The following is a 21,990-nucleotide window of genomic DNA, read 5'->3' as shown; positions in this document are numbered from 1 at the left end:
AATGGCCTAATTGAAACACATTAGTTCGGAAAAGACCATGCGCATTTGATCAGGAAACAATAAATGATATTTTCTAAAGAAAACATTGAATTAAAGTATTAATTAATCCCCCAGGGTGGTGGAGGGCCCTGTGACTATTTCATTGCGACTTAGGTTATTAACTTACAGCAGCATTTTGGAGGAAAAAAGGGGGACCATCCAGGGGTCTTATGTTCTCTTGCACCGACTTAACTTGAGAGCTGGTTGACATTTTTGTCTATAAACCATAAAACTTATTCTAATAGCGTCACGTGCTGCATGCGAGCCACTCACGCACTTCCTCTAGGCCTCATTCAGGCTGCAAAAGTTTAAAAAAGTGGCTAAAAGCACACATACACTCGGTTTCGAGCTGTGTTCAGTGCTAAATATCTATTACCTATATACCTTATTTATTTATTTATTTATTTATTATTATTTAAACATTTGCATTTTAATATATTAGGCTTTAAGCAACGCTGCAGTGGTAAGTAACCTGCATAATTTATAGGTAATTACAAAATAATAATATGCATATATGTATAATATAAATCGTATTTTATTTATTTGTTTACAATAGCTACTGTTTTTTAATCACATAAGTTACGTGATTAAACATATATACAAATGTCTGTATTTAAGGTTGATCTATTAACTGTTAATTAACCTACACTAAATTAAAATGAAAATATTGCATCGATTAAGAATTTTTTGCTAATTTATACTTAATGTTTAGACGATTATATAGTTAATAAAGGACTAAAGCAATTTTACAATTGACATTAAAGTGAGAACAGCAAGTAGTCAGAATAAAACCTCTTCTCATTTCCCATCTGTTTCAATAGACAGGATACAACTGTCGTCGTTTTAGAGCCATAAAGTTTTATTAGGTGGCAGGGCCATAAAACGCTTTACAGGCATCTGTCTTTACTGTAAATAATTACAGATGAAATGAAGGACAGCTCGAGGAAAAGAGTTAAGTTAGCCTTTCAAACCTCGTTCACTCTTTCTCTTATTTCGAGATTTAATCCAATATAGTACCTATTTTTTCTAAAACCTTATGCGGAAACCTATGAAATTCTGTCCTTAAAAAAAGATTTTAGGTATTGGTTTATGTATTGGTTAAACGTATTGGAGCACATACTTGAAATTCTTTCAGCTGACAATTTGAAACACCCCTGACACTTTGCGGATGTTGTTTTTTGACAAGTGACATGAAATTACTCAGTGTCTCTTTAGCAGCTGAGCATCGAATTAACACTCAACTCTCACAGACCGTCTCACACACCGACTCACACAAGTGGCACTTTAAGAGATTTTATTCAGTACAGCATTGGCATTTATTGCATTGCATTCAGTATTTGCACAGCCATAAGAATTAGTAAGCATGTGTCTTTTAATATTTACAATATACAACATCTGCTTTGTTAGTGACGTACAATAAATAAGTTGTTTAAAAAAAGGAAAAATTCTCTCATCCATGCTCGTAAGTAAGACAGAATATCAAACATCAACATAGATTAAGGAGAAAGCAAAAGATAAAACTGTGGTCATGTGCACTTATCTTGTTATAATCTCATAAATTAGTCAAAAATACATATTGGTACGTATATTTCCATGCATCTCAATATTATCTCGACATTATATTGAAGTGCTCTACTTGCAGCATCAGTTAAATATTCTTAGATGTAATTCCGTTACACTGCAAAATGACACTCGTAGTTTAATATAGTGGGTTTGTGCCGATCATTGTATATTCATATATTGTGAACATCATCGCATGATGATGAACTCATGACAGTTCTTAGCATTATTTATTGTTTTGGAGAAGGAATTCCTCACTAGGTGGCCATATTGGCCAGCGTTCCAAAAACTAGTAAGGCCTAATGTGTAAAGGTTCCATATTATAAACCTACGTTCACCTACGAAGTTCAAAAGAAGTTAAATATGGCGGTCAGAACCTTCTCAAGGCTCAAGACATGATGGGATTTTTGAAATGTTTGCACGCTTAAAAAATGTTCTAAACTGTCACTTTGCTTGTCCCTGTTAATACCTTTGTTAAAAAGTTCGGGGGGAAACGGTTTAATGTATGTGCACTATACGGGCTTCAATTATTATATTTAAAAGTATATATATATTTTTTTAAATAAAAGTAAAATAAAGGTAAAAAAGGTAAAACATGTACAGATTATTAAAGGTAGAGCATCTGTACTTTTGAAGGTTTCACCCAAGCAACAAGGAATGGTACACTTAAATATTTTTTCCTGAGTCTACAACGTCGTAATAGTAAGATTAGAGGCAATATGATTATCACAATAAGGAATTGTCATATATCCACATACTTATGTTATTAATAGGAAATTGTAAGTTCTAAAAAGACTTAGATAATAAGATTTAATTTTGTATTTTCTTGTCTTTTTTCCATTTCATTCTGCGGTTCTGAAACCAGATTTTGATCTGCCTCTCATTCAAACACAGCGTGTTCGCGATCTCGATTCTCCTTCGTCTGGATAAATATCGGTTGTAGTGAAACTCTTTCTCCAGCTCCAGTGTTTGGTAGCGGGTGTAACTCGTCCTCGCTCGTTTTCCATCCGATTCTAAAGTTTTACCAAAAAATAAAAAATAAAAAATAAACACACAAGTCTCTGTTTAAAATTGGGGTATTTCAGTTTTTCAACATGTAGCATTGGGAGCGTTTTTAGTATTAGTATTGTTTTTCATAAATCGTTGACACGAATTACATTTAACAATAAAAGTGAATTCGCACACAAACCTATTTTTTTTATTCTTGGAGAAGAATTCAATTTTCCTACAAGACGTTGAAGTAACGCGAGAAGTGTTTTAAACAATACCTTAATCATATTGTATATTGTTTATGCTGTTTTACGTAATTATTAATCAGTTGACTTAGTGGAGAGGAAAAGCTGTAATCATACAAAGCAATGTATTATCAGTATTAATTAAAGACTAATTTTTGGAGTACTGGAACAAAGACATGACATAAACACTAAACTACATTCTGTAGCGTTAATAACACCATAATAGCTTTAGTGCCTATGCATCTTAGAAAGATGCTTATTTATCCTGTAACTTAAATTATGCAGTATGTTTCTGCAATTGTTCGACCGCGAATTTTCCTGAAATAGGTAAATTCTATTCATTACACTTTTTTATAGTACACATGAAACATATAATTTTAAACAAACATATTGTATTTTATTTATTTATTTATCTAATTTAAAGAGTTAGCTCGGTTTGGAGAATTGTTGTTTCCCTCATCCAATTAGGCGACCATAAATTTGGCCGTGGATGGTCTCTTGGTCGCGAGCAGACAGTTTTACGAGCAATTTAAGCCTTTTGTCATAAAAATTTACGACTGTCGGTTTTATTATTTCCGAATGAGGTCTATAAAACTGGGGAAAAAATAACAATGAATGAACGAGGGGGAGGAAACAGAGGAAAACACACGAAGACGAGTAAGTGAGGACAGGAGAAAACTTTTTTTCTTTTACCGTGGCTGGCGTGCAGTTTAGTCATCCACGGGTAGATTTGTGGTCGAGTATGCCCGAGCTGCACAGCTTTCACTTTCTTTTCCTTGCCGCTTTTGGATTTCTTTTCGACATCGAATGCATCGTCTTGTCTCCCGTCTAAGTCCTCACTTTGCTGGTCGTAAGCTGTTTCCGAGATGCGGTCATGGTCGTGGTGGCTTGTGTGGTGTTTGTCAGGTGGACCGGAGTTCATCTCCTGCACGCGGCGACAGCGGCCGTGGTTGTAATGGGGGCAGGGCGCGCACGCTCGCGTGGACTCCGTGGGCGCGGTTGTTGGTTTTTGTGAACGAAGACTCCGCATGATTCAGTTTCTTCAATCGGAAATGTAAGATGTCATCTCGGACAGCGTTAGAACTTTTTTTTACATTTCTTGCTGTAAATACGTGTAATTTGCGCCTTCATTGAACTGTATATGATTAATCCAGAATTTATGGGTGATTTCCGCCCCCCCCCCCCCCTACTTCATTTGCTATTGGCCAATTATAAATCGTTTCAAATGGATCACGTGTTCGTTTCCTCCAGTCATACATTTGGTTAGATCATGTCAAAGGTTTATTAATGGGGATCTAAAAACATATGATCCGCAACAGTGTGACGCTCGAAAAAAAGACCAATAGCGTCACCTGGTGATTAAGACTATACAAGACATTCGGCTTAATTTAGTTACTTATATCACAAAATCGTTTAGTTGCTTTCAAACCAAGAGTATACAAATAGAGAATTTAGACTGTGAGAGTGACGGTTACCCATGAAATACGTTTCCTGTTTAAGGATGCTTTAAAATAGGTTACACTTTAAGCAACCATTTTTATTATAAAGTCTATTATTGTCTTAGAAAACATAATAATAATAATAATAATAATAATAATCATTATTATTATTATTATTATTATTATTATTATTTAAGTAGTTATCCTTAACACAGAAATTGTTTTAAATGTAAGAATACGTATTTTATAACTCTGTATACGTTATTTGATTAATTCGACGCAAAGCTGCGGCATCTAGTTGGTGTAAATTGTGCCTCTTACCCTGAACCTCTGTGACCTTGAACCTTATTTAATTTCCTTAGTTTTTGTTCTTGCAAATCCACCAAACATAACCTTAGTAATATTCTAGACTTATAGCTTTTTGGACTTTAACGTGTAGGCCATTCGTGATACTGTAATAAACATCATTAAAATAATAGATAATTTTTTTATTATAAAAAATGCCCTCCCACCCCATTTTAATCTTTCAAACTTTTCAAGAGCTTATTTCACGATGCGTTTGAGCTATTAAGTGATTAACTTTTAATTTTCATTTAAATCGATTTCCTTTACAGTTTTAACAATCAGGTTAAACATAAGTCAATTAAAATAGCAAAACATGGATATAATGTAACATACGAAAGTTTCTGTTGGAATATATAATACGAACTTTCAAATGTGTCATACACGTTTGTTTCTTGCGTCATTTCGCTTTACTGCTGTACAGGTGCTTCTGTTTTTTGAATTTCTCAGTATACAATCTTATAAACTTTAAATCACTTTACTCGATTTATTTCAATAGATTTTAATGAAATACAATATAATTTATAAAATATTTTATATTTTGGCTTTTTAATTTGCAAAGTATGCATTATTATCTAAATCTAATACTGAATTTATAAGCGTATAGGATCATTATATTTTTAAGTATCACTGTGATTTTCTCCTTCCTCATCGGTTTAAGAGGTGAATAAATGTTTACAAGTAATTAGAGTAAAGCACTAGTTTTGTAACTCACGCACTTAATATCTTTGTTTAGTGACAAAAAACATCTATAGTTGGAGCACTACTTGCATGGAAAACATTTAAATACATTAATTAATTCTTTTTCTTCTTCTTCTTCTTCTTATTATTATTATTATTATTAGTAGTAGTAGTAGTAGTAGTAGTAGTTTTGTTTAGCAATTTAAGAGCAAGTCTCTGTAGCCTGAACACTATTTGTAAATCAAGAATTTATTGTCCCTAATGTTACGCATTTATTTTATACATTTTTGTAACCTGCCACTGCAGTATTTTTAAATAGGTAAAAAAAATCTTTTAATCTACAGTTTTCTAATCTAGAATGTGTTCACTTCTCTTATTACACTGTAAAATTTTACCGTTGTGAAGTCACTCGCACAATACTTACTGAAATTTTATTTACATAAATATTCCTAATTGGAATATATATTTGTACGTCAGTTTTATAAACAGAAACTTTTTATCAAAAGGATTTCTGAACGCTAGTTAGTTAACTTTTGTGCAATTTATCCAGTTATTTATTTATTTATTTATTATGTTGCCTTTTTAATGTGTGCATGTTTAGTTGGCTAAGTCATTGTTTTATGCAAATTAAACATTTTTACGTCTTTAAACACATTATGTATATAATTATGATATTTTTAAGAATAATTTCAGAAACTTTTGTAAGCTGTGTTGAGGGGTTTATCTTGATAATCTGAATCTAATATAGCTATTGCTGATGCATTCTTAAATAACATGTAAGGGACAAAGCGTGGGAGGATATATGTTGATGTTTATTTAAAAATCATACCATGTTAGGTATTAGGTAGTTTATTTGACCAAACATTTGCTTGTATGCATGAACGAGGCACACAATTATATTCGATTTTTTTTGTCTCATGGCTTTAAACAACTAAGGCAATGTCATTTCATATAAACAACCTTCCATATATGTAGATGTGTACATAACGAATTATAACAATTTGTCTGTTTCCCAACAGGTTTTAATCCATACCAAAATTCAAAAGGCAATGTCAACAGGTAGCTTATATGTGTATATAACCATACTTATCTATATGAGGAATATGTGGCGTGTACACGTGAAAAAGCCACAATTATGGCGCATAACAGTCTGTGTGGCAAAAATCAACAGGTAGTTTCGTAGGTAGTTTTAACCATATTTTCAATATATAGTATATGTATGAAATATTACACATAATTGTGGCACACGTTTTAGGTAGTTTCGTGTATATACAACGTGCCTAATGCAAAAAAATATCTACTCCTTTGTATCATTAGTAGATCCTTCTGTAACCTCTTTTTGTGTTTCCTGTTCGTTTAGCGTGGAGGTAAGATTGTTCTCTTTTTTCCATTTCATCCTGCGATTCTGAAACCAGATTTTAATCTGTCGCTCGGTTAAACACAGCGTATTGGCGATCTCGATTCTTCTTCTCCGTGTTAAATATCGATTGTAGTGAAACTCCTTCTCCAGCTCCAGCGTTTGGTATCGGGAATAAATCTGACGACCTCTGCGCCTGTCAGAGCCATAACCAACACCTGAGGAAAATAAAAGTTGATAGACGTCAAGGGATAAAGTACTACTTAGGTAATACTTGTAGATAATTATCTGTTATTCATAGTGATTTAATTAGTTTGACACTCCAGTTTATGGATTACTACTTAACTTACACATAAACACCACATGTCTGAGATTGCCTAAAATTTACTATATTTTTTGAGCATGTAGTGACACTAAACCTTTTTTTAGTACGAATATTAACCTAGCCTTTAATTTAAATTCAGTTCTCATTATCCGATCATTTCATGTTTGTTTTGAGCATAAGCATGGCCAAAACTTCATTGATATACATGCTTGTCTACAAACAGTGACATAAAACTCCATATTTTAGGCTTTTGCTTGGAATGTGTGTTTTTCTTTTTAACCAAATGGGATTTATTTCCCTAGGTAATGTCAATTACTTCCTGAGCGACAGAAGAATTATGTCTAATGCTTTATGGGGCAATAAAACGATAAAAACCTAAACGCAGGTTTGTATATGTTAAGAGAATGCTTTACAGCCCATGCAGCTCAAACAATATCTTTAAAAAAAGAAGCATTGTAAACTCACCGCTGTGCGAGTTCATCCTTTGCATCCAGGGATAAATCTGTATGCTGCCACTTTTTGGATCCTGGCACGCGCTTCTGCATTGCTCTAGCGACGGTGAAGTTGTGAAATCCTGCGCAAAGCTTTGTCTGCAACCGGAAATCGCGTCTTTGTCCGAGTAAAATGCATTGGGACCGTATTCGTACGCTGCGCGGCTCGCGCCGAACATCACTTCTTCCTGCGGCGGGTAGAAGGGCGCGCGGTACATCCGGTTAGCGGCGCCATATGACGACGGGAAATGGCGGACCACGGGGTCGTAGGTGCTCGAGTTGGACAGGGCCACGTTCGGCAAAACCTCATGAGCTCCGGTTAGGTGGCACGAGAGGGACGAGTTCGTGAAATAGGAATTCATACCGTCCACTCTCACTCACTCTCTCACTCAAAAACTCTTTCCCTCCCTCTCCTACTTTCTCTGATCTTTCTATCTTTCTCTATTTTACTCCCTCCCTCTTTCTTTCCCTCCCTCATTCACGTTTTCTTCCTTTCGTTCTTTTCTTGCAGTCTTTCTTCGTAACTTTTTTTATTCCTTAAATGCCACTGCTGTATGATGTCTAATTTATTTCGGGACACCAATAAGAGACTGCAAGCGAGCAGCTCAACGTGTTTTCAAAGCATCCTTTCTAAGATGGACGGGGACGACTAGGTCAGCTGACCACAATTCATCCAATGAAATACTTGATTATCGAGAGGGAGAGAGAAATGAAGACGAAATTTTTGACCATCTCTTCTATAACACCAGATGATACAGCTTTAGGAAGGCTACAATAATTAAGTATTTCTCTCACTTGCACGGTCTCTCTCTCTCTCTCTCTCTCTCTCTCTCTCTCTCTCTCTCTTACACACACACACACACACACACACACACACACACACACACACACACGTCACACAACGCCTTTTTTCTTGTTCTCATCTTACACATTTCCACATTTCTTAATGTTCAAAAATGCAATAAAACTCATTTAAAATAAAGATTGCATTAATGTAGCGGTATAATTTTGACTAAGACCCATGTTTAACGGTCAATAATCAAACTGATAGTAATATTATACAGCATTATTAATGTACTCAACTGATGAGTCTGATGATAATAGACGATATACAGTATAAGAATGAGAATCCTATGAAAAATCCTGAAAATTCTATTAGTTCTATAAAATGTTAGATTGATTATTTATTTGCATAAAATTGAAACTTCTTTTTATTATTATTATTATTATATTATTATTATTATTATTATTATTATTATTATTATTATTATTATTATTATCATCATCATCATCATCATCATCATTATTATTATTGTTATTGTTATTTTTATTGTTAATATTATTATACAACCACAGTAAAAATAAACAATCTCAATTAAAAAAAAGTATATATAGGCCTCTATATTTTAATTGAAAATTGATTTTGATGATGTACTGTAATAATTTAATTAGTAAATTTATGTCAAGGTTAATTGAAAGCATTAGAAACGAAACTTGTTTTACTATTAGGATCTTAATAAAGTGTCCTCTGTCTGTCTGTAAAAATAATAATTACATTATGCATTCAAGTCTCATTGATTCTGTGTCTCCAGCGATGGTACCATTTAATCAACTTGTGCTTCTAAACAAAATAAATTGCAGTTGATATCATCTTGGACAAATCCGAATGTCACTCTTGGCCAGTTTCATAATTTAGATTAGTGCATTTACTGTATAATTGTTAAAACGACGAATCATACTTGGGTGTTTTGTGTGCATACTTTAGTGTGTGTTGACTCCTTTTGCTCAAAAGGGAAATTTATAGGGAGGCTGGAGGAGGTTTATGGCAGTTTTACTGCTTAACGCCTGAACTGAAAGTCATAAAACCAGACAAATGACAACTTCCAACAAAAGCGTCTTTACAACCAGCGCAAAGACTCAGGCGTTTTACCATTTTCCTAGATTTTTTTTTTTAATTAGCTTCTTTTTTTTATTGGTACGTAAGGAAATGCGGAAACACCGTGCTATTCATTATTAGTTAAATTTGAGGAGTAAAAATGATGAATTCAGCACACTTTAACCACAGACCTTTTAATAAATGCCTTTCATATACTGCGGGTCAATGCGCCAGAAATTCGAAGTTCAACAAACCAGAAATTGATTTATTTTGAAAGCCGTTTGCCAGAAATTAGAGAATTACTCTGAAGGAACTTGAGAAATCAATATTTCTCCTCTTAATGCAGCCTTGAAACATATCCATTTTTAAGTAAAATAGTCATTAAAAACATAGAAAAAGTGGGGGGAAGGGGCTAGTGCATCTGGTCAACAGGAAGAACGAGCCAAAGCACACTGACTGCAAAAAAGGGGGAAACGTTGAATTCCAGCGAAGCGATGTTTGTCAAACAGCATGGTCATACTAAACCCACTATCAGACCAGGTCCAATTGTATTACAAACTGCCAGTGTGAATATCAATACATTTGCTGAAGCTAAACTTGCAATATTTAATATAAGTTAAACAGCTTACTTGTTATGCACAAACGTGAAATGTCTCTCTTATCTGTAACTTTGGGCACTTTATAGGTCCAAGTCCATACATGAAGCCATATGATTCACGGACATCCAATCCGTGTATCTGAAGGCAAGAATAAAAATCGAAATATATTATTTCATTGAACTTACCCAGCAACAAGTGCAGGAGAGATTAGATTTATAAATGGATGGATAAATAGTACTTAGTCATGAACCGTAGTAAAACATATGCCTGCGAAATATATACAGCTTTTGATATAAATAAGAACTGGTTAAATTGACCACACAGAGATGTACTTTTACAATGAAATTTCATTTACATGACAAATGAAAAAGATAAAGCTTAAAACCAGACCATCACCGAACCATTTATCAAAACTGAAATAATGCTGTGTATAATAAAATGTACCCTTTTGTATATTAAATAGTTGTAGCGCATGAAATTTTAAAGAGCACGTAACGTGATTAGCTTTTAATTGTTCACTGTCAGTAAAAATTATAACTATATTAAACAACAAAAAGTGTACAGTAATTACGGTATATATGAATAACTTCACCAGAGAGAGAGAGAGAGAGAGAGAGAGAGAGATGACTGCTCCTGTTTTACTGCATCCGCTTTTGTTCATTAAATTACGGCACATATTTTGTCTTAAAAATCTTCTGGAATATATATTCATAATTTTGTGTCTAACATAATAATAATAATAATAATAACAACAACAAATACTAATAATAAATTAAAATTTAAGTAATCACAAATTAAAAAGGAATAAAGATAAAAATGTTAATAAATATGACATAAATGCCGCTAGACACGAATATAAAGTCCAAACAGAGAAACCGACCTAATTATCTGTTTGCAGAGGCTGCTAAAATGTTCGAAGACATCCTGCACTACGACCAACTGGCTGGTTTAAGATTTTCTTTTGACAAATAAGGTCATACACATGAGTCACAAAATAACAACAACAACAACAAAAAATACAACTGTACAAATAACAACAAAGCCTTTTTTCACATGTTTTTAAATTACGTAGCTATAGTGATAATAAAAACTGCTGCAATATATGTTTTTCCTGATAAGGGTCACTTTGGTTAGGTTTTGCTATTAGGAAGTTATTTCTCTGAGGCAACGTACACTGAATTATTCATTAAAACACTAAAGCTCTTATTTGACCGATAATTGACCGAGGCCCAGAGTAATTGTGTGTATGTGTGTGTGTGTGTGTGTGTGTGTGTGCTTTACATTTAGCCGGAACGCCATTATGAAGTGTCGCTGATGTTGGGAAGAACAACAGGAGACTTCCGACCTTTTGGAGCCGTAAACTGAAATGTCTGTGATACCGTTCGACCCCTGACAGAGAAAACATATTCCTAATTAACTGCACTTAGTTATCGTCGTCCTAAAACAAAAGCTCCACAGTAAAATGTGAACGAGAGAAAGTGTGTTCTAAATCCGTTTAAAATCAAGCGCCTATTTTGTGAAGATTTCATGTCAGAAAATGTACCTTTTAAAAATAAATGTGTGTATATATTTGTTTTAGTCTTCTTATTGCTGAATTTAAACACATATTTTACTTTTATCCTTTTAACATAATATAATCACTGTACTTTGTTTAATAGTTAAGTTAATAGTTAATAGTTATAGTATAATGTTCTGCAATAGTTGTGCAATGCTATTTATATACATACATACAATTCATTTACCTCTGTAAAAATTAAGTAAATGTTTATTGTGAAGATTAGTGTGAAGTTTTGAAATGCCTTTGTGTACATATGTAATAATACACAAGTACATTAAATGAAATATACACATGTATGTATCTCTCTGTCGCTCACTTTGTGTGTAGATGTGTTTTCTGAAAACACTCCAAACTACTGATGCACGGTAAAACGCATGATATAGAATAAAAATGTTAACGTAAAAATGTACCGTGGTTTGGTGTTTAAAAAAAGCAACGATATATTCCTGAACACTAGATGGCAGCGTAAACGTCTCTTAGGCGGATACTTCTAGTGGTATTGAGGATACACAGATACTGAAACCGACTGGACCAATAATCACAACAGTCTCTTAAATGTCTTGCGTCGTGAAAAAAAAAACAGAAATACTTTCATCTACAGTGAGAGAATCTTAATGAGAGCATTTCTTAATTCCGAGAGCAGCGAATTTTACTAAATGTTCTTAGCTGACTTCCTTAATGGAAAAACACATACATACACACGCACGCACCCCCCCCCCCCCCACACACACACAGTAAAACTGTGAATCAATGTCTACAACCCAAAATAATAACCGTTCATGGTTCTGTTTAAACTAAACATATTACACATGTTAGAGTATAAAATGCACATATAGTGCTCCTGGGCACATAATATGATCATAATTGGTGATATTCAGTATTATTGCTTATTATTGCTACTGCAATAAATATTTTAGGAAATAAAGCAAAAAAAAAAAATTAACAAACAATAAATATTTTACTGCACTTGAATATGAATATTTACAATTTAATAGTAATATTTAACATTGATCAAGATTTCTTTCTGGACGCTGTTATCGATCATGGCTTTATTTTCGGTTTTCTTTTTTGAAAAACATAATTTCATGTTTTTTTTTACATTTTAATTACATGTTGAAATCTAAATCTGGTAGTTTAAATAGAAACCTGCATCTACATCAACGAATATAATTGTAGCCTATAAAAATCAAACTAACAAGGTGCATGGCACACACTTTGGACAGGTTTATTATTATATAATTAATAATGAAACTGCAGAAAAGATAAACTTTGCTTTTAAGTACACTTTATCTCTGTTTAGTGAATAATTAATAATAACAATATAAGCATACATTAGAAGATAATAACCAAATGCATATTACACCGTGTATGATACGGCATGGTAAAGTGTTACATGCAGTAATCCAGTAATAAAGTGTAAATGGCGACTTACCAACACCCACCATGGCACCTCAGAAAGTAGTATTATTCTGATATTCCACATCTTGTCGAATCTGTTTTAAAAAAAGAGCCACTGCTGGATATTCTGTACGCCACAACCGCCGATCAGTTAATGAATCTAGCTATTCTGGTTAAAGATGCATTTAGTTGAGTGAAGACCTAGGAGAAACGTAAAATCTCCTTCCCTTCTTTTATTTTATTATCATTTGAGTCAATCGTAAGAAGTGCATGCTCCTCTTTTAGAGATTGAGGGTGAATCTGAGTCACCAAACCAAACGCCAACAGCATAAAGTTCACGTTCACGGAGAGCAGGTCACGTGGAAAGTCTTACCCAATCACTTTCTCAGTTCAGTCGTAAAGTTTTTATTACTTTAGCTGTAAATTTACCACCAAACATCCAGGAATGCGTTTCACCCCCTTCCAGGTCTAAACTGTGCACGGAGCTTTCTATACTCCGCTCTCTACATAGACATCTAGGTTTACTTAGGAGGAAACAGCATGTAGAGAAAAAGACAAAAATTTATAGATTAAGTGATTGGAAGACTCGTCTTCTAAAACAGTCTCTTGATGCCAAAACAGGCTTAAATTACATTATCGAATAAAAACAAATTGTTTTAATAGCCAATTACTTCGCTGTTATTTTCTGTAATGTTGCAGTAAAGCCTTGTAGAGACTGATTAGGTAATTCTAGTAGGCATAGAACACTGGCAAAGTTATTCTTTTTTATTCGTTTTAATTTTTATTATCTAACTCAAACAACACTTTCATTATTTAATTGTCTACACGTTTTTTAACCTTCTTTTCCCTTTTAAACTAGTCACTCGATTTTTTCTAGTTGCAAAAACTGTTGACTGTTAATTAATTTTCGTTTAAACTTATTTAACTTCCCTCCCAGATTAACCATTTTCCCTCTGCGAATATATAAATTAGGTAAACAGGGTAAAAAAAACTTGACATGTTTTCAATCTATTACAAATAATCAAACCCTGCCACAAAAAAAGATAAATTTTTTTTTTCACAATTTCTATTTTTACACTTTGTTATTTATTTTTATATCAAATGAACAGTACTCATATCAGGAATACAAAGTGAGCGCTAATCCAATTAATTCAACCCAATGTGATTAAGCGGCGTTACAAGTAATATTAACATTTGTGTCGTCAAAGCCTGTCATTATGTATTTGGTACCAATGGATGTATTTATAATAATCGTAATTTATGAGCCACTAATAAAGGTTACTGGCAGCATAAAAGCTAAAAGATTTGAGAAACAGACTAATCTAATTTCCGCGTGAAATATAACTTTCTAAAGTTCAATATTAAAGTAAGCTCGTGCAGATAAAAAAGAAGTGTTTTATTTTGTTAAAGTTTAAATTCACAACTGTCAACTGGTGTTATTTAGGCATTAAAAAATGAAGCTTGTATTCATTTAATTCTTTTACAATATGAAGATGTGATACCTACCAAAAAATCTACCTAAAAAAAATCCATTCTTTTGTATTATTTTAAATGATCAAGAAATTTTTAAAACAAATTATACCAACACTATCCATCTTACCATCTATCCATCTATCTATTTATATATTACGTTTTGTGTAATATGTAACTGTATCTTTATCAATAATACAAGGATTGTATTGGGAAAAAAACAACAATAAATAAGTGTAAATTTAGAGTGTTTGTGTATTGCTTGGCCCATCATTTTTTGACAAGTTAGTAACACAGATCCTCGTACAAATTTTCTCCAAGTTTCACATGCTTTATTTTATTTTTGACAAAAAATAATTATTTAACCGTAAGATTTGCTAGGTTCACTCATTTTGTTGTTCTAAGGCATTCTTTACTTAGACTGTGTTTGTTATACAAATATCTGCCCGGCCATTATTTAAAATAAAAAAATTAATAAACCGGAATGTAAATTATTTTTTTAGAAGTGAAATACGGAAGAAAATTGAGTCTTCTCTCTACTCTGGGTTCTTATTCATGGCAGGTGGGACTGTAAAATAGAAACAAAAAAGGGGCTTCATCATTTTTTACGTTACACAAAAGATCACCTATAGCCTACGTATAAAGATGTAATTATTGTGATTTGACGATGAAACGAAGAGTCTGTGGTGTGTGTGTGTGTGTGTGTGTGTGTGTGTGTGTGTGTGTGTTTGGGTGTGTGTAGGTGTGTGTAGGTGTGTGTAAGTGTGTGTGTAAGTGTGTGTTTGTAAAATGAATTTTATATTTCTAAATAAATATTTAGTATTTAATCGGGCATTTTAATATCCTCTAACGTAATTGGGATTTCAGTACGTTGACGCATCATGACACGAGCATTGCCTGAATATGGTTGTTGGTTGACATCTTGTGGTCATTATATGTACTGCGTCAGCAATGTCAATAATTATCTTTTAGTCTAATATCAATAAAACAAAGTTATTTATACTTAATTAGTTTTTTCTGGAATTTAATAAAAGAAATAATTATGTGCTATGTATAACCATATAACACATGGAAAGAAAAAAACTCATAAGTGAAATACACATAAGTGTATTTTTAATTCCAGTATGTTTCAAAGGTTTTCTTTAAAAAATCATTATGCTGTAAGACCCCCAGCCTACCCCCAGTACTTAATTTTAAGTGTTATTGTATTTTGTATTATTTTATCATATATAGTACAAAAGACACAGAGACTATGTATAGTCTTTATTCGTATGTATGTTCTAGAATAGCAAACACTCTTGATGAAAGCTAATATTCAGGAAGACATTCCGAGCCCCTTTCTCTGAGGAGTGTGATAAAGGGAAACAGGGTGGACGCATTTGTCGCGGACCAAAAACAAGTGTAATAACCCCTTTAAAACAAGCCTCACCGTCGTCTCCAATAAAAGCAATAAAGTAATTTAGGCCAGACGTCTAGCCAGTTTCGTTTTGTTTAGTTTGACCCCCCGAGACAAACAGCGCTTCCGACTCAGGGTCGTAAAGCTTCATTGCTCCGAACGGAAGCCTCTGACTAAATAGAGCCTTAAAATCTTTTCTCATCCTGTTATTACTGTTTGTGGTGCATTTAGAAAAATAAGGGAATTTTTATTTTGCTATTTTATCTTTTCTGAGCCAGAAAAAATTTCAACGGTAGAAATGAAGGAAACAACAACAACACTGACAAGAGAAATGTTTAGAAATCACGGTACACACAAGATGTTCAACCTTTTTTTTCCCCCACATATGCATTAAAACCATTCTTTATATTTTGTAGCCCATTCACGCTACATTTTTTAGGAAGCATAAAATAAATTAAGGAGCTTTTAGCATGGTATTAAAAATGCGTCGACTTCTAATCTAAAAAAAAAAAAAAAATCGTAGACAACGAGGCAGTATAAACAAAGTTCTGCTTCGAAAAGATTTATTATAAAATGGCTTGTTTTTTTAAACATCAGAATATTATATTTCGTATCAACTTTAGGATATAATAATAAAATTCTTAACTTAATAAGAAAACATGGATATTTCTTCAGAAGCTGTAAAAAAGGCATACGAAAGTAGAAAAGTACTGCTAAGAAAACCAGAAGAGGAAGACCACCACCACCACCAACAACAACAACAGGGCTTATGCGTTCAGATGTGGAAGCTAAGGCATGTTTCAACTTTAACATGTTTAAATTTATTTAAATTCGGCGTTACTATTTTGGATCACTTCGTATTTATCACAATATTGTTTTCCTGAAAAAAATATAATTCAATAAAACTTGTTTTATTTGTTCGCTTGAGTCATTTTCTTCCTTTTCATGCGTCGATTTTGAAACCAGATTTTGACCTGCCGCTCCGTGAGACTGAGGTCCCGTGCCACTTCGTAACGCCGGTCCCGGGTCAGGTACATGTTGAACAAAAATTCCTTTTCCAGCTCTAAAATTTGATATTTAGTATAAGGACAGCGTTTCTTTCTTGTTGACCTCACACTTATCCAATTGACCGCAGAATTATCTGGAACAAACAAACAAACAAAGAGATAGATAGATAGATAGATAGATAGATAGATAGATAGATAGATAGATAGATAGATAGATAGATAGATAGATAGATAGATAGATAGATAGATAGGTGAGTGGGTAAATCCTTGTTCTGTGTCTGCATATTCGTTGATCTGCCTTCGTCTCTTATATATGAAGTTTAACTTGCAATTGCTTAGAAATTAATATTAGTATGAGCGTATTCCTTATATACAAATACTAAAATTAGGCTTGATATTAAAAACTGCATTTGCTCTCAATATTCACCTAATTTTAAGCAGTTGAAAAAATCAACGTGCCATGGCTTTACTGCCTCATAAAAGCCGCCAGTTATCCAACAAGTTAACTACTGTGTTGATTTTGTTGTATTTGTAAACTTGTATATATTTTAAATTAAATGGCAAAAAAAACGCTTAAATTGAAAATGGCAACGAATGAATGTGAGGCCTATTGTGTTAGGACGAACATAAATATTTACATACCTCAACAATAAAGTGTCCTGTGGCTGATGCTATTCTCTACTATCCTCCACGCTAGATTTTATTACCTCTTATGGCGCATGTCGGTTTATAACCTTAAACTCTGCGTGGACTTTCCCCTATCATTAAAACTGAATTATTATAATTAATAAATAATATAAACAAGAAATAGATAACAACTCTTAATCCTGATGCATAGCTTTTTAATGTGCCTAAATAGCCTCTGTGCATCATCAACAGCTTGTAAATCTATCTATCTATCTATCTATCTATCTATCTATCTATCTATCTATCTATCTATCTAGCCTATATATACGCAGTTTATATGGTTATCAATTTATTCGGATTTATTCTGCGCAAAAAAAACAACAGGTGACATTTGCGGCATTTGCTAGGCATGAAACCTTCTGAACTCTTAAAACTTTTTATTCGAATGACTTTTTGGTAACCGTAAATATTTTTTTAATTACGTTGTTCTATTTCCTATAATAGCATTTTGAAAATATAAACAGAGTGACTTCGGGAATCTGGTAATAATAACTGTGCATTATGATTCTGTAAACAGCCATTATCTTTATATAGTTCATTTGAAGTTAATGTAAGAAGAGAGATGTTATCTAGTCAACGAATGTAATTTTACTCTACTTTGCTCATTTAACTTTAATAAATGTAGAACGAGTAACTTACAGGAATCTAACCCGTATTTGTCCTCCTTAGTCCTTCCGGCGTTGCGTGAAGAAGAGTTGATCTGCTGAGTTTTTGTAGGCGTCGATTGTTTATATTTTTTATATTTCATGTCTGAGAAGTCATCAGATCTCAGTTCGCAATTTTTACTGCTCATTGCCGGCTCAATCCAGGGCTGTAAAAACCCCGAGCCTGCGGCAATGCTTGAATGTTTGGTATAAAAAAAAGATTTTTGTGAACGTATTGGATCCCACGACGGAAATATAGTTTTCTTTGATGCAAAACTGCACGAAGAAAGGTGCGAACATTCTGCTGATAAAAATGGCGATGAACATGTGTCTGTGAAATGCGCGTTGGCCTTTACTACCTCTTGAGGTTTATTGTTTATCAGTGAATCCGTAAAATAGTTCGCCGACATGACGATGTCCTCGGTCTCCTAAAGATTCAGATTAATATGGAGTGTAAAATCTGTTTAGTGTACAGTCAAGACAGGTAATTACTTCTCTCGAGTATTCTTCTTAGCCATTGGCTGACATTGAGCACGTGAGGAGAAAAAAAAATCTACTCTGTCGAAATATTTGGACAGTAGGACCTATTGGATCTTATTTTAATATTTACTCGGCTTCAGCTTTAAGTACATTATTCATTTAGGTAATTAAACAATTTCATCAAACCAGACGTATTTAGATTTAATAAAAAATATTGTACTTACATAAACACCGAGCTCTACTTTCCCTCCGCATTCCCAATGTTTTAACCTGGTTGTATTGTCGATTTACTCAACCACATTGTTTTGCTGTCTCTGGCAATTTATTTTTGTGTAATTCGCGTCAAATGGGTCATTATTAAGAAAAAATAAAGTTAACTAAAGCATTGCCTTACAGCATTGCACCATTTTCGAATAATGGAAAACTCTAATTTCTAATTAGGTTTAATGTAAACACAACATTAATTAAATTTGCGATATGATCTTGAAACAAATAGAATGCGCCGCTTATGACGAAGCAACAAATGCCCACCGAACAGTAAACTGCTAAATTAACTTCGAAACTATCTGAGTTCAGTCCGAAGTCAGAGGTCGTTCTACCTGGCCTCGTCCGGCTAAATATTTTAAAAGAGTTTATTTTAAACACTCTGTGTATTTAAACGTTCTAAATTTTATGGTGTTGTCTTCCATCTATAAAAGGAAAACCATATAAGTTTTATACGTTTACTATTATTGTGTTTGAAGTATTAATGTAATCTTTCACTTTCTAATAATAAATACACTTCATCTAGGATGCAGAGCACAAATAATTTTCAAATGCCCAAATTAATAAATAAAATGTTTAGGCATAAAAAATAATAATAAATTGATGGTGGGTTGAAAGACAATTTTTTTTCAAAACAAAATGAATGAATTTGGCCTCGTGACATCTACGTGAATGCTTACAATTCGTAGCCGATTTCGAAGTGCAATGAACTAAAACAATTATATGAAGTAAAACAATTACAGCGTGTTAAAGTGTCAATTAAAATTTGTATTTTAGTGCATATAAGACTTAAAATAATGCATATTGCAAAAATAAATAAAACACCAACAACTGAAAGTTTCGAACTAACCCTTCAGTTAATATTTAATAACCTTTTGATAAAACATAGTTACAGGGAAACGCGGGCGTGAATATTATATTGTGTTTTTTTCGGTAATGGAACATTGCACTGTATTTTTAATTAGCAAACATTTTTTTGAATAAAATGTAAAATAAAACTGTAGTTGTATTTAAATTAAGAGTCACCCCTTTTTTACTTGTCAATATAAATGTACAGTGAAACAAGTCTTCATGTTTAATACATGCTTTTCATCGTTGTTGTTCGTTAATTGGGATAATATACAATAAATCCAGTGTGACGCTCTCGGTGTTTCTCTTCTGTCCAAATTCCTTTTTTTTCTAATGTTACCATAACTTTATATTTACTGCAAAGTGTTTGATTGTATTGCTGTTTAAAAGTATCGCTAAAGTATTTGGTTCAAAATAATGAACTTATTTTTTGTGAAATTACTAATGTTCCTGATTTGTTTCTTTGTTTATCGTTTCTTCAAAAAAACAATTATGCTTTTATGTGATATTAATCCTATTCTGTTTGTGCTTTACAGCAGATCAAAGACTTTGGTAAAATATTATCTCGAAATACTGTGGGTATTTATGATGCATTTTTTTTTTACCTCGACTTTATTTTTGAGTGGGCCCACTGCAGTAAACTAGAACTAGTATACGCTTGTCCCATGGCGGAGCAAGTTTAGGTTTTTTCATAGATAAAATCTAGAAGCGCTACTTTGCGTCTTTATTGTGGAATAAACGTGAACCATAATGTTTTACTGCAGAAAAAAACCCTAAAAAGATTAAACTAAATTAAGACAATCTAGATAAGAAACATTTTTATCCTCTGGTTATTATGACTATCCTCCATCTTTCTTGCAGCTCCTCCTTTCCACAAAATCTTCAAATGTTTAGTCATTGTTTTTATTAATCACGTTTACTGCTGTGCGTTTACACTTATTACAAGACATAATATCAGCTATCCAAGCATCTGTAAAGATTATATATGCTACTGTAGAAGACAGTTTCCCTCTTACTACTAACCATTTTATTTATTTGTAGTAAAATTTCCCATCTTATGCCCTGCATAAAGAGCAGCTTACGTGTAACGTGAATTAACTTGATAAGCTGTTTTAAATATATCACAATGCAGATGCAACCTACACACCTCATGTCGAATCTTTGCAGTTGATAAACATTAAAAACTAGTTATTAGGGTGCTTATTTGACATGCATGTCTTAAACATTCACTGATGTTAGAACTCAACGACCGGATCCTGGCGAATGTTTATTATTTTCTTTATTTAAGTCCAGTAACAAAACATACCCTCATTAACACTTCGAAGTCGCTACCCAATAGTCTAAGCGTAAAAGGACTGAATGAAGAAATGTATTTTGTGAATGCTGGTTTACCGCGGTGCTATATATACCGCAACAGTAAAGTAAATGTGTAAAAACGTTGGGGAAATGTCAATCCATATGTAAAACATTACACTCACAAGTACATTAACATCACGTAAAAATTAACAAAGCAATCTTTTGTGTTTATAAGCATTGCATTCTGAGCTAGGACCGCTAACCCCGCCTTTCGACTTTAACCTTAACCATTCCTAACTTTGACTCAGAAATTGCCTGTGAGACGGTGCTGCCGATCCAGGGAGTTCAGTGGCAGTGCTGAGGACAAAATCTAAGATTTAACAAATTAAATAAAACCTTATGATTAAAAATAAATAAATAAAACTAAGGAAGAAATTATACTGATTTATCTGAAAATAGAATATTGCTGCGAATAGTACGTGCTGGTATTTTACTCGGATTGGTTATTTTACTTATATTTAAAACTGACATGTAAAAGAAAATTAGCTATTGCCCTTACAATTAACATGAGTTATTTAACTTAATTTCAAAGTAAATTATGCTAAAAAAAAACTCTTTTGTACACTCTACCCGTCGACGTGTTGCAAAAACTTTTTTAAAATATATTTCGTTATAAGCAAGCAATATAATGCTAAACTGACATGTTGTAAGATCATAAATATCTCGTTTTTTTGTATAAAAAAACAAGGAATGACCAAAGGTATTGTAGATTTGCCATCCGAAATGAGAAAGACAAAATAAACAAAACATTTGACGTACGTAATGTTTAGTATCAACTCATATTAAGCTACATTTTAAAAATAATGAGTTATAGGCTCTCATTGACTTCTGTCTGAATAATTTGACTCATACATGCCTGGTTTTGTGTTTAATGTTAAAATTCCTGAAATTCTAAAGAAATTTTACAGAAAAAAATAGAAAAAAGAAAAAAGGTATA

General features: G+C 33.0%; 3 protein-coding genes and 1 long non-coding RNA gene across 4 annotated transcripts; all 4 read right to left on the bottom strand.

Moving 5' to 3' along the window:
• Nucleotides 1–1,316: 1,316 nt before the first annotated feature.
• LOC128511034 (homeobox protein Hox-C5-like) lies at nt 1,317–4,000 on the bottom strand. Its single transcript, XM_053483653.1, has 2 exons — nt 3,528–4,000; nt 1,317–2,612 (listed from the first exon to the last, which is right to left on the bottom strand). Exons 1-2 carry the CDS (start codon nt 3,862–3,864, stop codon nt 2,410–2,412), a joined length of 540 nt encoding a protein of 179 aa, XP_053339628.1. The 5' UTR covers nt 3,865–4,000; the 3' UTR covers nt 1,317–2,409.
• A 2,108-nt stretch (nt 4,001–6,108) lies between these two features.
• hoxc6b (homeobox C6b) lies at nt 6,109–7,895 on the bottom strand. The gene is made up of 2 exons (XM_053483650.1): nt 7,444–7,895; nt 6,109–6,871 (listed from the first exon to the last, which is right to left on the bottom strand). Exons 1-2 carry the CDS (start codon nt 7,829–7,831, stop codon nt 6,594–6,596), a joined length of 666 nt encoding a protein of 221 aa, XP_053339625.1. The 5' UTR covers nt 7,832–7,895; the 3' UTR covers nt 6,109–6,593.
• A 2,079-nt stretch (nt 7,896–9,974) lies between these two features.
• Nucleotides 9,975–13,183, bottom strand: LOC128511035 (uncharacterized). The gene is made up of 2 exons (XR_008356151.1): nt 12,935–13,183; nt 9,975–10,082 (listed from the first exon to the last, which is right to left on the bottom strand). It is a non-coding gene; the product is annotated as an uncharacterized LOC128511035 (long non-coding RNA).
• A 3,129-nt stretch (nt 13,184–16,312) lies between these two features.
• LOC128511032 (homeobox protein Hox-C9a-like) lies at nt 16,313–18,538 on the bottom strand. The gene is made up of 2 exons (XM_053483651.1): nt 18,100–18,538; nt 16,313–16,907 (listed from the first exon to the last, which is right to left on the bottom strand). Exons 1-2 carry the CDS (start codon nt 18,512–18,514, stop codon nt 16,678–16,680), a joined length of 645 nt encoding a protein of 214 aa, XP_053339626.1. The 5' UTR covers nt 18,515–18,538; the 3' UTR covers nt 16,313–16,677.
• Nucleotides 18,539–21,990: the final 3,452 nt, after the last annotated feature.

This window comes from Clarias gariepinus, chromosome 23, assembly GCF_024256425.1.
Source record: "Clarias gariepinus isolate MV-2021 ecotype Netherlands chromosome 23, CGAR_prim_01v2, whole genome shotgun sequence".
NCBI classification, from domain to species: domain Eukaryota; kingdom Metazoa; phylum Chordata; class Actinopteri; order Siluriformes; family Clariidae; genus Clarias; species Clarias gariepinus.
Note: the sequence above shows the minus strand (reverse complement) of the source record. Positions and strands in the feature narration are given on the sequence as shown.

Coding starts and splice junctions, on each gene's coding strand:
- LOC128511034 (XM_053483653.1), bottom strand. CDS start 3,864: ATGCGGAGTCTTCGTTCACAAAAACCAACAACCGCGCCCACGGAGTCC. Junction 2,613..3,527: donor TAAACTGCACGCCAGCCACG/GTAAAAGAAAAA, acceptor GTAAAACTTTAG/AATCGGATGGAAAACGAGCG.
- hoxc6b (XM_053483650.1), bottom strand. CDS start 7,831: ATGAATTCCTATTTCACGAACTCGTCCCTCTCGTGCCACCTAACCGGA. Junction 6,872..7,443: donor AAGGATGAACTCGCACAGCG/GTGAGTTTACAA, acceptor TATTTTCCTCAG/GTGTTGGTTATGGCTCTGAC.
- LOC128511032 (XM_053483651.1), bottom strand. CDS start 18,514: ATGTCGGCGAACTATTTTACGGATTCACTGATAAACAATAAACCTCAA. Junction 16,908..18,099: donor CAAATACGGGTTAGATTCCT/GTAAGTTACTCG, acceptor TGTTTGTTCCAG/ATAATTCTGCGGTCAATTGG.